Here is a 14,236-nt window from a genome sequence, read left to right on the forward strand (position 1 = left end):
AGGGTATGACACCTTGTCACCAGGTAACTACATCAACGTAGTGATCATAAATGTATATGAGTTTTATGATATGGAAAAGTGAAGGGCACATTTGGACTGTTTGGCTTGCTTGTATGACATCAAAGTGGTATTTGATATAACCCTCAAAGTCTCATCTTTCATAATACATAGTCCTCTTAATTAACAGCATTTCCCCTCGCTTGGACAACCAAAACATGTCTAAAAGTTGCCCAATTAGTTGGAGTGATGGGGGAACTTTTTGTTGTGGGAGGAGCTCAAGTTCAGAACGGCTTTCAGTCAAAACCCATACAGCGCTGTGAATCGCAGAGCCAGAGCTCTGACATGTATAACATGTTACTGTACAGCCTCGGCTTTCCAATTTAGCCGTTTATCGATGCCCATTTTCAACCCGTATACATATGGGTACGAGTGTAAAGGGTTAAAGCAAATTTCCTGCAATATTACATATTTTGCCAATGGTGTGGAGAGAACATTTTACAGTTTTAAAGCAAATTTCCTGCAGTTCTACACATTTTGCCATGGCTTATGCGGCATTCTTATGCTATCAGAGTGACTCAAACGTTATAACAAAATCAACGGGGCACCATGCCATTTTTGGTATTGTATATTCTCCCTGACAGGCACGTTTTTTTATTTATGAGATGTGTTACTTCTCAAAGAGGATCTTATTTAAAAAGATATTGGTCCATAATGTTTTCTACATACTTTAAATCTAGTTTTAATCATATAGGTTTACACTGAAAACATTTTACCATCCCGAAAATTAGCAGCGGCGGAAGCCACATGGACTCCCACAACAGTCATATACACCATATGAACCAGGGAGGGCGTTAGGTGGCTAGTTTTAGTCGTATAGGGGAAACACTGGGTGCCTGAGTGGAAAGTGAAGGACAGTATTTGAGGTGTGTGTGTGTGGGGGGGGGGGGTAAGCTGTGTGTGTGTGCCTTTACCAGATGAGTCAAACTCACACACATCAAGCAGTAACCCCCCCCCCACGCCCACGCCCACGCTCAGCCTGTGCCATTTGACATTCCCAAGGATTCCCTGCCACTTCAAAGCCGCTCATAGGTCAGAGAGAAATAAGGACTGACTTCAAACCGACAGGTTCAGTAGGGAAAGAGCACTAAGTCCACGGCTTCCTCTGACCCGAGACACAGAAAAGGGAATGGTCTTCTAAAACTTAGTGTTGAAAAAGAACAGGGGTTGGAAAGGATGTGTTACTCATAACAGAGGTGGGCACCACCGCACTGCCCACATCTCTGCCGTGACACGCCACGGGGTAGGTGAGAATATGAGTCGGCACAGTAACAACTCACAACAACTGCAGCTCTCCGGTGTAACTGCCTTGCTCAAGGGCAGAACGACATTTAAAAGTGGAAGACAAATTCTGGTTGAATGCGTTCAGTTGTGCAACTGACTAGGATACCCAGAGCTTTACGTTACACTGTATGGTGAAAACTCACCTAACACACCGACCTGGGTGATACCACAGCAACCATTAGGAAAGCCCACCTTCAGTGGCCTGTCAATGCGCCTATATGAAAGTTGCAGTTGTCACTGTATAGAATGTAAAAGGACGGTTCTCATGTTCTACATTCCATTCATCTTATTGTTGTCATGCACTATGTTTATATATGGCATGGTTCAGTCATTTCACCTGGGACTGAGCTCAGACCAACCATTGGTCTTGTCTGCTCCTGGTTTGAGAATAGTATTATGATGCCAAATTCTAGGATAGAAATATAATTCATTTAATTCTATGTAGCTACTTCTACACCATTTTTATTTTTTATAAAAAAAAAAGTTTCTCATTCGATGCGGTTTCTGTGTGCAGCAATATTCCTCAGACACTGGGTGTTATTGTTCTGAGAGCCGAGGCACTGCCTCCCTAGGCAACCACTCCTCTCCGCGGAGAAGTGGAACGAGAGAGGGAGGAGGGGGCGAGGGACAAGTCTCTTGTGGAAGCCAAGGCTGGGAAGGGAGATAACGTTACATGCTGTGCATTCTTGCAATCACAATCTAACCTCCTTTCCTTCAACCTCCCTCCCTCCCTTTCCTCCAACCTCCCTTCCTCTCTTTCTCTTATGGCCATACTTTGCGTTTGACACCTAACACCCTCCCTGATTCAAATGGGCGTGTGTGTGTATGAGTGTTGTGGGAGCGGCAAGTCCAGGTGACTTCCTCAGTTGCCTTCCACTTGTGGAGCTGTAGAGGAGTATGTCTGAAGCTCCCACCGGGAACACTGCTCACTACTTTTACCTCCATGGGTTTGTGTAAGACCGCACCTGGTTAAGAAGTGTTGTTGAGACGACCTGGCACTCAAGTTTGGTACCCCATGAAGTGGCCTGGAGTGGGTCAGTCCAGCAGGTCAGTGCACTCGGTGTGTGGGAAGCAAGAGAGAGCCATGAGCACTCTGGGTCGGTCCAAGGACAAAACCTGGGGGGTCGCCCTCAGACCGGGCATGGATATGGCCACCCTCCGGAGCGCCTGGGAGGAGAGAAGGCTCCTGAACGGATTCAACCGCAAGTTAACCCGTTGGTTCGGTGAGTCCTCGATCTCTGGAAATTGTTGGATGGTAGTATTCTCTGTTCATATTTACCATGTTCACATTCAGTCTTAATTCCCTGACAACGCTCCCAAGGATCACTTTGTTTTAGGGGGAAGCAATGAGGTCAAGATTTTAAAACCTGATAACGTCCGTCTCCAGCCAGCCAGTCAGCCTTAAGAGGCTTGTTGTCATATTGCAAAGAATCGTAAAATCTGGGAACCTTTGTTCTACCTTCATCTTTCTTCACCCACCACTCGTTCTGATCGCCATTCACTTCCACTATAATGGGATTTATTTTTTAAAGAATCAGCACCAACACTAAGATTGCTGCAATCAATGGAGTCTGCATAATTTCTTGTCAGCATGATATTGCAGCTTCGCCCTACTTATAGGAAGCCCAAGAGACAGGACCTCTGGGATTCTTTGGAGAAAGCCAGTTGGATGTTTTCAGACGCCAAAGCCTGTATCCATGGGACCGAAGCAGGTATCCATGGGACCGAAGCAGGTATCCATGGGACCGAAGCAGGTATCCATGGGACCGAAGCAGGTATCCATGCGACCGAAGCCGGTATCCATGGCAGTCTGTCTCCGGAGTGGCGGTTAAGTCCCGTGGCTTTATAAGTGCCTGCTGGTTGATTTGTGTGTTCACGGCACAGCGGTGGTCGGGGAACCTTTTCCAGATGTGCTCCACTTCGCAAAGAAGGCACTTATATTTCAACGGTGCAGAGGTTATTTGATTTTAGGATTTATATGAATCATAATGATTGTTTACAGTTGTATCCCAACTGGTATTAGGGGAGTCGTAGCTGGATCTCTTAGAAAGCCTGGACCCCCCCTCCAGGTGAAAGAATCATTCACCATGAAAATGCTGAACATGGGTTGGTTTATTCTCCCTCCATGCCTGTCTACATGAATAGGGTTTACAGGAGTAAGATTTGTATTTATACTAGCCTGTGATTTATATTTGTAAATGCTAGTTCAAAGATGTCACCACATGCCTGAGACTGTGTCCTGCTTTGAGATTTATGTCTGTGTGCATGGAGAAATGACTTCATTTTGATGTATAGTGTTTGGATAGGTTTGAGTGCCTTTGTACACGTTAGTGTTTCATTCTACAGTTTCATTCTACACTATATGTACAGTATGTCTCCTTTGCGTGTATGCACACATTGATTGACTCCTTATTAATCATTGAAAGTCACTATGTAACAGCCTGTTATGTTCTGAAATTGTCGGACAGGCTGAAATTGTCGACATGGCTTTAAATCTCAAGTGTTTACTAGATTATTTTCTTGACTGCACTGTATGGAAGGAAGCCTTTTCCACCAGTAATATAGTAAAACAAATATGTAGTATCTTGCACTTTTTAAATAGTATCTCAAAATAAAAAAAATGTTGAGATAGTAGATCATACTTATTGGATGTGTTTCTTCATTTGTAGCATTGTATCCAAAGGAGTGTTTTCCTGGGGGACAGAGTGTGACCTAGGTAGGCTAACCTAACCAGGTAAAACTTTGGACCCTAGTTGTAGGGTATGGCATAGTAAAACAGTTTTATTACGGGCTGTGATTTGATCCGTTCTTTCTAATCAGGTCATGTGGGTTTACAAAACCCACTAAAACAACAACTGCAATTAGACAATAGAACTAACTAGGTTTAGCTTGCTTTATGCAGGGTTGTGTTGTGTAGGTCTTTGCATCTGTAGTTAAAACGTTACTCCCACAGTATGTCATCACTATTTGGTTAATTTTTATTTTATTAAGGTCTAGGTAGCCTAGCCACCCAAAGCTTGAGTATAAACCAAATTCGATCACATTCACATTTTCTCTTAACACAAATAAATAGATGTATTTTAGGCTATATATATATATATATACATAGCTTAGACATAAATACATGATGTTACCACTTGGTTTTCCCTGGCCATAGGGGAATATACAATAGTGCATAGGCTTCTTTAGGCTGCCTGCAGCTGTGGTTATCGGAAGGCTACAGTTGATCAGACTGAAGGACAGATTCATTGTGCATGAGGTAACAAGTCATGAGGTAAATCAGTCTAATCAACAGTACTTTGTCCCTCTTTTCAACGCTTTTGTGTCAATATTTTTTGGGGACAAATGCGAGCTTGCCACGCGTTTGCTGGCGTCCCTACTGTGCTAATCTTTGCAATGTGGATAAATCGAACAAAATCTCCACATAATGTTACAAATTTAAGAACCATAACCTATATGTATGTTCTACGATCTCAATTTTGAGTTACTATCTCAACATTTTTAGATATTATCAACATTTTAGTTGTTTGCGGTGGCGGGAATAAGCGTCCATAGCACTAAGCGACTGAGGTCTGGGCAAGAAGCAACCCCCCCCCCCCACCCCCCCATTTGATTTTACCTCATATAATGACATCCATGATATTGATCAAATGATGCTTGGTTTGTTCCAGGCTCACTTTTAATATGGTAGCTAGTGTAAGCCTATAGGAGCTCCTATATAGCTATGGTTCAGCTAAACGTCAGCATTCAGCTATAGCTAGCATGTTTATGTGAGAACGCAGAAATGATTTTGTTTAGCTAGCTAGCTAACGCTACCTAGCTGTGTAGCCTAAATTATAATACTGTATTGAATGATGCTGGATGATAACTTTTTTGTACTGTTATATTCATATAGGAGGTGGAAACATTCATTCATATGCTAACGTTACTTGATCGTGAAGCATGTTGTTTGCTTGCTAATTGAATGTGTATGGACGATAAAAGAGAACCTTTTTATTGTCTGCACATGCTTGTGGATTGTTGCATTATTCAATTGTGTAATATGGTTTTGTTGCATTATTTATGTTTTAGAATAAATGTTGTTGAATAGTTTGTGCTTATTGGCTAGTGACTACTGTGATATTTACGGTCAATTTGAGCTGCAGACCAAGAATAGGCTTTGCCAGTCCACAAACGTAAGGTAAGGATGTAATATGAAATCTCTTTCGCCAATCCACTCCTCACACTCTCCTTCCTCTCGTAGTGGGGACAGGTCCTAAATGTGTGAGAACCCCGTGTATTTGAATGTCTGTGTGGCTCCATACTGGTAGTACTTCAACCAACGGCTGTGTTTGTGTGTAGGTGAAAGTCCAGCCACTACCTCTTAAGGCTGACTGGCTGGCTGGAGATGGACGTTACCGGTTTGAAAATGTTTTCTTTCAAAGTTTGCGCCCTAGGAGTAGGAGAATGCACCGGAAAAAGGGAATTGTATCAGTGCTGGACTTCGCTCCTACAACAAGGCCTGACCTTGACCAGGGGGTTTAACGAGTCAATGGGAGAGTTAAGCATAGCGAGGGAGGGAGGCCCACCTTTTCCTCTCTGTACACCCATCTCTTCACTCTGCTATTGCTGCTGCTGTAAGAGTTTATTAAGTGTTGCTCTGCTAACCGATAGTCACAAGTTGCTCCATGTTTGATAGGGGTATGTGGACCAATGTAATGCTATATCCCTTTTTGTACATTAGGCTTACTGATTTGCTAAGTGCTGATGAACTCTACAGTTATATATTTTGGCATGACTCTATGTTTGAATGTCTCTGTCTATTCCTCCCCCCCCCCCCCAGGTAGAAACACAGGCTCGGTCCTGTACAAATGTATTACAGAACTGTCTCCGGACTGGTTAGTGGGTATGTCCATGTATATATATTTTTTGCATGCTAGAAAGAAATGCTCAATCAAACTTCATTTTAAAAATACCAACAAATCAATCTTTGGTTTTCTGTATGATCCGTCTCCACGTATTACAATCAATTAATCTGATTTGGCATGCAGAAAATTTGCTAATGACATAACATACCGGCTTATAATGTAGATGAATGATTATTGTGCAATGGTGATCTGACAATGAGGTTATAGTGCGACGACGCTAACGATTGACTCCCAAGACAGGAATGGATCATATTATTATTATTATTCTATTGTGGAAACTTGATGTAAAAGCTACAAAGGCTGATCTACTGCATTGCAGAGCAGTCTAATAGGGGAAAACATGCTAATGCTAATTATGCACTCTTGTCACGAATGGATGATTTAACAATGATTTAATTGAGCGTTAATGGTAAACACCCATGAGGAGAATGGATCCTGATGCTTGACACTGCCGTGGGAACGTTGTGTCCTTCATACTAACAGAAAAGTCAGTCTCTTTCGAGTTTGTCCTGTGATCTTCCTGTCGGCTCATCTTCATCACAGATATGATTTCCCGTTACTCAATTTCATGCTCTGTGTTCGAGTGGAAGAAAACTTAGACTAGTCTTGGAAGAAGAAGCACTTTCATGCTTTTTAGTTCAGGACTAGGCGGATTTGGGCAGAGTCTGGGTAACTGGCCCAAGATGTTTTTAGTAAGTCTTGGTATTAGTGGTGCACTGACGTGACATTTTTGGCCGATTACCCATATTTAACATTTTTATGCCTTCTTGTGCAGTTAAATAGTTAACACACACATGGACGCAGGTTTCTAAGGCACTGCATCTCAGTGCATGAGGCGTCACTACAGTCCCTGGTTTGAATCCAGGCTGTATCACATCCGGCCGTGATTGGGAGTCCCATAGGGTGGCGCACAATTGGCCCAGTATCGTCCGGGCCGTCACTGTAAATAAGAATTTGTTCTTAACTGACTTGCCTAGTTAAATAAAGGTTACACACACACCACACTGACCAAAAAGTTATTTGGTTGTCATTTACATATGTCCCCATTACCAGTAAAACATCATGAAAACGTATTTCTTTCACTTACTTGCTGTGCTGTTTCGTTGTTCAGTTGTTTCATTCTCGACCAGGATTTCTATGGAACTCCGTTTGGGTCTTTGCGTGTCCAAAAGATACACATCAAATAACGCTATTTGATATGTCAAATAAGCTTGTTGACCAATCAGGACCTGAATATGACTGCACTTCAAATAATAATTTAATGTGTTTTTATGTAATTATTACACATTGATTACACTATCACTCGTATTTCATGTCACGATTCATCGATACGTATGCTATGATGCTGGTAAAGTTGTCTCTCACACCTACAGTGCTGGTCATAAAAAAAAGCTAGCTTGCTCATGGATGCAAACAATGTTCTTCCTCAAAAAACATAGCTAGTTTCACTAGCTGTAGTTAGCTAGTTAACTATATAGCTCGGTGTCATCTAAAATAACCCTCATTCAGAAGACAGTTCTTATTTAATTAATGGTGGTCGGACCCATCTTTGTGAAGCTAGCCACAATAGTGGACTTTTCAAAATAAAAGTATGGCATAATTCTACTATTTGTATTCATTTGCATCACTGTCAATGACATACTTTTATTTTGAAGGCAAAACGGCAAATTCCACTATTGTGCTTATTCCTTATTGTGGCTAGCTTCACAACACATAACCCAGTCCGGTCAAGCCTCACTAACCTGATGAAGCTAGCTGGCTGCTTCTGATGATAGCTTTGGGAAACCGGGTTAAGTAGCTGGCTAGCTATTTATTTTCATGAACTGAAGTTCAATTTCAAGAGGCGAACAACAACTGGCAACCTAGCTAATACTTACTCACAAGGATTCCTAAATCATTGCTAAGAATAATGAAAATGACTGCAGTTTCTACTCGTCATTTGTTTTCAGGCTGGTTAAATTGGTGCTAGCTAGGTACCAAGCTAAAGCTAGCTACCTCAGAAGTTGCGGTCAAACAAATTATGCTTTATTACGTCGTAAATACGTTGTTCGTGGTCAGTGTTTGCAGACTTTTTTTTGTACAGCTTTGACAGTGCTACTGTATGTTTTTTGACACGCAAAGACCCAAACGGCGTTCCATAGTATAGTATGTATGTCGTGAAGCTAATAGCAGTGACGCTATTACTATGCAACTGATGTAGGGCAACATCTGCAAAATGGCGCACTTGGTGTGTGTGCTCGCCCAGTCAACGAAAGCCAACATCACCCACGACAGAGAAGGGTTGCTTGTCAAGGGCAATGAATTCCTTTCTGTTGGCTTTAATGGACTTCGCCTTTGGGTTGTCTCTCTGAAAAGTTCTTACTCTTTCAAATGACTGTTCGATCCACACAGCAGACATTCAAATAAATCAAAGTTTATTTGTCACGTGCGCCGAATTCAACAGGTGTACAGTGAAATGCTTTCTTACAGGCCCCGATAGCCCGGTTAGCCAATGTGCGGGAGCACTGGTTGGTCCGGTCAATTGAGGTAGTATGTACATGAATGTATAGTTAAAGTGACTATGCATATAAGATGAACAGAGCGTAGCAGCAGCGTAAAAGAGGGGTTGGGGGGAGGTACAATATGCAAATATTCCAGGTAACAATTTGGTAACCTGTTCAGGAGTCTTACGGCTTGGGGGTAAAAACTGTTGAAGCCTTTTTGTCCTAGACTTGCCATGCGGTAGTAGAGAGAACAGTCTGTGGCTGGGGTCTTTGATAATTTTTAGGGCCTTCCTCTGACACCGCCTGGTGTAGAGGTCCTGGATGGTAGGCAGCGTTGCCCCAGTGATGTACTGGGCTGTACGCACTACCCACTGAAGTGCCTTGCGGTCGGAGGCCGAGCAATTGCCGTACCAGGCAGTGATGCAACCGACTGTCTTGGTGTGTTTGGACCCTTCTAGTTTGTTGTTGATGTGGACACCAAGGAACTTGAAGCTCTCAACCTGCTCCACTACAGCCCCGTCGATAAGAATGGGGATGTGCTCTGCTCCTTTTCCTGTAGTCCACAATCATCTCCTTAGTCTTGGTTACGTTGAGGGATAGGTTGTTATTCTGGCAGCACCCGGCCAGGTCTCTGACCTCGTCACTATAGGCTGTCTCGTTGTTGATCAGGCCTACCACTGTTGTCATCTGCAAACTTAATGATGGTGTTGGAGTCGTGCGTGGCCATGCAGTTGTGGGTGAACAGGGAGCATGCACCCCTGGGGAGCTCCAGTGTTGAGGAATCAGCGTGGCAGATGTGTTGCTACCTACCCTCACCACCTGGGGGCGGCCCGTCAGGAAGTCCAGGATCCAGTTGCTGTGGGAGGTGTTTAGTCCCAGGTTCCTTAGCTTAGTGATGAGCTTTGAGGGCACTATGGTGTTGAACGCTGCGCTGTAGTCAATGAATAGCATTCTCACATAGGTGTTCCTTTTGTCCAGGTGGGAAAGGGCAGTGGGGAGTGCTATAGAGATTGCATCATCTGTGGATCTGTTTGGGCGGTATGCAAATTGGAGTGGGTCTAGGGTTTCTGGGATAGTGTTGTTGATGTGAGCCAATACCAGCCTTTCAAAGCACTTCATGGCTACGGACGTGAGTGCTACGCGTCTGTAGTCATTTAGGCAGCTTACCTTAGTGTTCTTGGGCACAGGGACTGTGGTGGTCTGCTTGAGACATGTTGATATTGCAGACTCAATCAGGGACATGTTGAAAATGTCAGTGAAGACACAGGCCAGTTGGTCAGCACATGCCCGGAGCACACATCCTGGTAATCCGTCTGGCCCCGCAGCCTTGTGTATGTTGACCTGTTTAAAGGTCTTACTCATGTTGGCTACGGAGAGCGTGATCACAAAGTCTTCCGGAACAGCTGATGCTCACATGCATGCCTCAGTGTTGCTTGCCTCGAAGTGAGCATAGAAGGTATTTATCTTGTCTGGTAGGCTCATGTCACTGGGCAGCTCGCGGCTATTCTTCCCTTTGTAGTCTGTAATACTTTGCAAGCCCTGCCACATCCGACGAGCATCGGAGCCAGTGTAGTATGATTTAATCTTAGCCCTGTATTGACACTTTGCCTGTTTGATGGTTCGTCGCAGGGCATAGCGGGATTTCTTGTAAGCTTCCGGGTTAGAGTCCCGATGTGCTGATATCCAGAAGCTATTTTCTTAAGATACGGTTTCAGAAACATTATGTGCAAAATAATTTACAAATAACGTGAAAATAAACACAATCGCACAATTGGTTAGGAGACCGAAGGCCATCTCCTCCGGTGCCATCTTGGGCTAGGTTAGGAATGCTGTGTTGCACGTTTAGCGCGACAATTTACTTGGTATCATTACATCATGTACGTTATATAGGCATGCTCGGTAGCATTGACATCGATTTTTAACATGGGAACATCAACATGTTCACCGATATATCATGCATCCATACTTGGTATCATATGTCACGCGTTGACTGTTTGTGACCATGTTCCTGACCACGATTGATTTGTTCATAGCCAGTTCTCCAAGTATGCAGATCATTTCAGATCAAATACGAAGTTATAATTTGCTCAGTCATGTTCCTTATAGGCTGATTTTATGATTCTCTTTTCCAATGTCCGTACTGACACACAACTTGGAATACATACCCACAATGCATTGCTATTAAATGGTATGCTAGTGTGTACATTATAGGCTGTCATTGTAAATAAGAATTTGTTCTTAACTGACATGCCTAGTTAAATAAAAAGCTAAATCACATAAATAAAAATATTGTTTGTGTTTTGTGACTAAGGGATCGTATTACTCTCATAGCTTTATTGATAAGCTTACTATGTCAATAAATGATCTTCCCCTTAGTCATATCCTGTTTCCTCTTGGCTCATCAGGGAGTCAACATGCAGAAACATGTTATAGTCCAAGAACAGTCTTTCACCAGAAACCCTTGTTAACAGCTGTGGAATGTCTTGTGCCTGCTGGTGTTTTGAGGAATCTACAGTGTCTTTGATTTTTCCAGCGGTCCTAACTGACATGATTTACAGTATGATGTTCTATTGTTTTAGTTTGACCAATGTTTTGGGCTCTTTGGAATGGCAGCACTTTACTTAATTGCATCATCTCTGCAAATCCTATTTAGAGGCCACTAATGCTTTGATGGTGTGAGGTTCTGACATGTGTTTGCAAATGTTGATATTTTAGGTTGCTTATGTCGTTTGGGAATGCATGACACCTCACAGGGTGTGGAGTAATTCTGTAATTTCTCTTAATTTTTTTCTCGGGAAGCACTCTTGTTTTTGCAATGCCATACTCATACATCAATTATGTAAATATTTGATGACATGGGCTCAAATCCTGTGGAGGGAACAAAATGGGTCATGGTAAATTATTTGCTTATATTAGAAAACTGTGGCATACATTTCCTTCTGTTCAGTTATGAAATGATAGTTACCAAGCAACTAGTCACACAAACAAAACCTGAGGGGGCTTTCCAACTGATGCGGTGTTCACAGTGATGAACTCATGCAATGTTATATGCATTTGCGTTGTAAAATAACAAAGCAGTCATTAGCTATATGTTTCATTATTTGCTTTGGCCTATGTATATTTATGTGCTTGTCTACTGGAACTATACGATATAATCAAAATGTGATATACAGTGCATACATGGATAGGCCCAATATGATCGTTGAGAGATCTGTTAAATGTTTCCTTCAACCTTTTTAATGGAAGCTGAAGTCGTATACTGTATTATCATAGCAGTGCTGTCTTTACCACCATGGCCTTGTTAGTATATGTAGACTTTATGGGGTGCTGAGGACCCGATGCCTCAAGATCGACCTCAGAGCGTGGCCATTCTGTAAAATGACCACTGCTCAAACTATCAGCTCATCAAGTGAAGTGGGCAGCTCGGAAGTCTCCCAAGTCCACCATGACTTTTCCACCAACTGTTTCTGTCCTAATGTTAACACAAAATTCCTTAGTTGAGAATGGAAAAGCTCTCACTGATCCAGAAGGAAATTACTGGATTTCTGTATTTTCCAGAGGATGTGGTCTTTTAATTCAGGCACATTTTAGGATGACCTAACAGAGGTCCTTTTGTAATACTTGAGGCTGAGTTGCCCTTCACCACAGTTTTAGGTTAGCATGACCAGGCTGTTCAAATGTGGGGTCCTTTGTTCTGGTACACACCTAAAACATGTCCCTTCTCCAGTTCCCAGGAGATTTCACTCCCTTTAAAAATATATATATATATATCTAATGGAATTCACAGGCTTTAATGCTGAAAGAAAATCTATCTGTTATTCCAAAAGCATGGTTAGCTAATCCGTTGGTCAAATTTTGGAAATGAGAAAAATCAACATGAGACCATCTGAATTGATGTTGAATGGGTCGGGCTTCAGAGAGAAGCCAGGAAAAGAAAACCACTATTGCAAATTACATCGATCATAAATAACTGTCATTTCCTCATGAGCAACATTACAGTCGTGGCCAAAAGTTTAGAGAATGACACAAATTAATTTCCAAAGTCTGCTGCTTCAGTGTCTTTAGATATTTTTGTCAGATGTTACTATGGAATACTGAAGTATAATTACAAGCATTTTCATAAGTATCAAAGGCTTTTATTGACAATTACATGACGTTGATGCAAAGAGTCAATATTTGCAGTGTTGACCCTTCTTTTTCAAGACCTCTGCAATCCGCCCTGGCATGCTGTCAATTAACTTCTGGGCCACATCCTGACTGATGGCAGCCTATTCTTGCATTATCAATGCTTGGAGTTTGTCAGAATTTGTGGGTTTTTGATTGACCACAAGTTCTCAATGGGATTAAGGTCTGGGGAGTTTCCTGGCCATGGACCCAAAACATTCTGGAGTATATGCAAATTGCCATCATACAAACTGAGGCAGCAGACTTTGAAAATGTTATATTTGTGTCATTCTCAAAACTTTTGGCCACGACTGTACATCAAAAGCAGAACAAGGTGTCACATTCCGCTGTCTTCATTTCGTGAACAGTTTTGGTACTATCTCAGTACTTGTATTGTATGTAGTATATACAGTTTAAGTATTAATACTTATAGTTTATTTAGTGTATATCTAATTCGGAAAGTATTCAGACCCCTTGACTTTTTCCACGTTTTGTTACGTTACAGCCTTATTGTAAAATTGAGTCGTTTCTTTCCTCATCAATCTACACACAATACCCCATAATAACAAAGCAATAAATAAATATATATATTATTGTGTGTAGATTGATGAGGAAAGAAACGACTCAATTTTAGAAATATATATATATATTTATTTATTTATTTATTTATTTATTTATTTATTTGGTGTGTGTGTGTGTGTGTGTGTCCCATCATAAGTATTCACATTTTGTTGCATTACAAAGTGGGATTAAAATAGATTCAATAGTGATTTTCTTTTTGTTATTGATCTACACAATTTTTTTTAATACAAATTATAGAACTAAAATATTGTCTGCATAACTATTCACCCCCTTTGTATAGGCCCTGCCTAAATCAGTTCAGGAGAAACAATTAAAATAAGTTACATGGACTGTGAAATAATAGGGGTTGACATGATTTTTTTTAATGACTTCCCCTTCCTCTGTGCCCCATAGATACAACATTAGTAAAGTTCCTCAGTAAAGTATTGAATTTCAAGCACAGATTAAACTACAAAGAGCTTTTTGAAAGAAGGGCAGGGATTGGTAGATGGGTAACAAATCAGAAATGTTATATATTTTTAAGCATGGTCAAGTTAATAATTACGCTCTTTGGAATATATAATAAACCATCCAGACACATCAAAGATGGTTTTGCTTCTGATCTGAGCTGCAGGACTGGAAAAAAAACTGCTCAGGGATTTCACCATGATTCAGACTTCAAGGGCTGTGATAGTGACTCAACAATAATAACGTAAATTATAGTGAAAAGAAGAATACAAATATTCCAAAACATTAATCCTGTAAGGCATTAAAGTAATC

The 14,236-nt window shown here is 41.6% G+C and overlaps 1 protein-coding gene across 7 annotated transcripts in view; it reads left to right on the forward strand.

Moving 5' to 3' along the window:
• plekhg3 (pleckstrin homology and RhoGEF domain containing G3) overlaps positions 1–14,236 on the forward strand; it is a 123,860-nt gene that overhangs the window by 56,134 nt on the left and 53,490 nt on the right. For 5 of the 7 annotated variants that reach the window (XM_031836899.1, XM_031836900.1, XM_031836902.1 and 2 more), the window contains exons 1-2: positions 2,227–2,564; positions 6,164–6,226. The exons of 1 other annotated variant lie outside the window; for it this stretch is intronic. In XM_031836899.1, coding sequence (XP_031692759.1) covers positions 2,357–2,564; positions 6,164–6,226 — 271 coding nt within the window. In that variant the 5' untranslated portion in view covers positions 2,227–2,356. Of the gene's footprint in view, positions 1–2,226; positions 2,565–6,163; positions 6,227–14,236 lie in introns of those variants that run through there. One more of the 7 variants, XM_031836901.1, reaches the window with a different exon arrangement.

This window comes from Oncorhynchus kisutch, linkage group LG12, assembly GCF_002021735.2.
Source record: "Oncorhynchus kisutch isolate 150728-3 linkage group LG12, Okis_V2, whole genome shotgun sequence".
NCBI classification, from domain to species: Eukaryota; Metazoa; Chordata; class Actinopteri; order Salmoniformes; family Salmonidae; genus Oncorhynchus; species Oncorhynchus kisutch.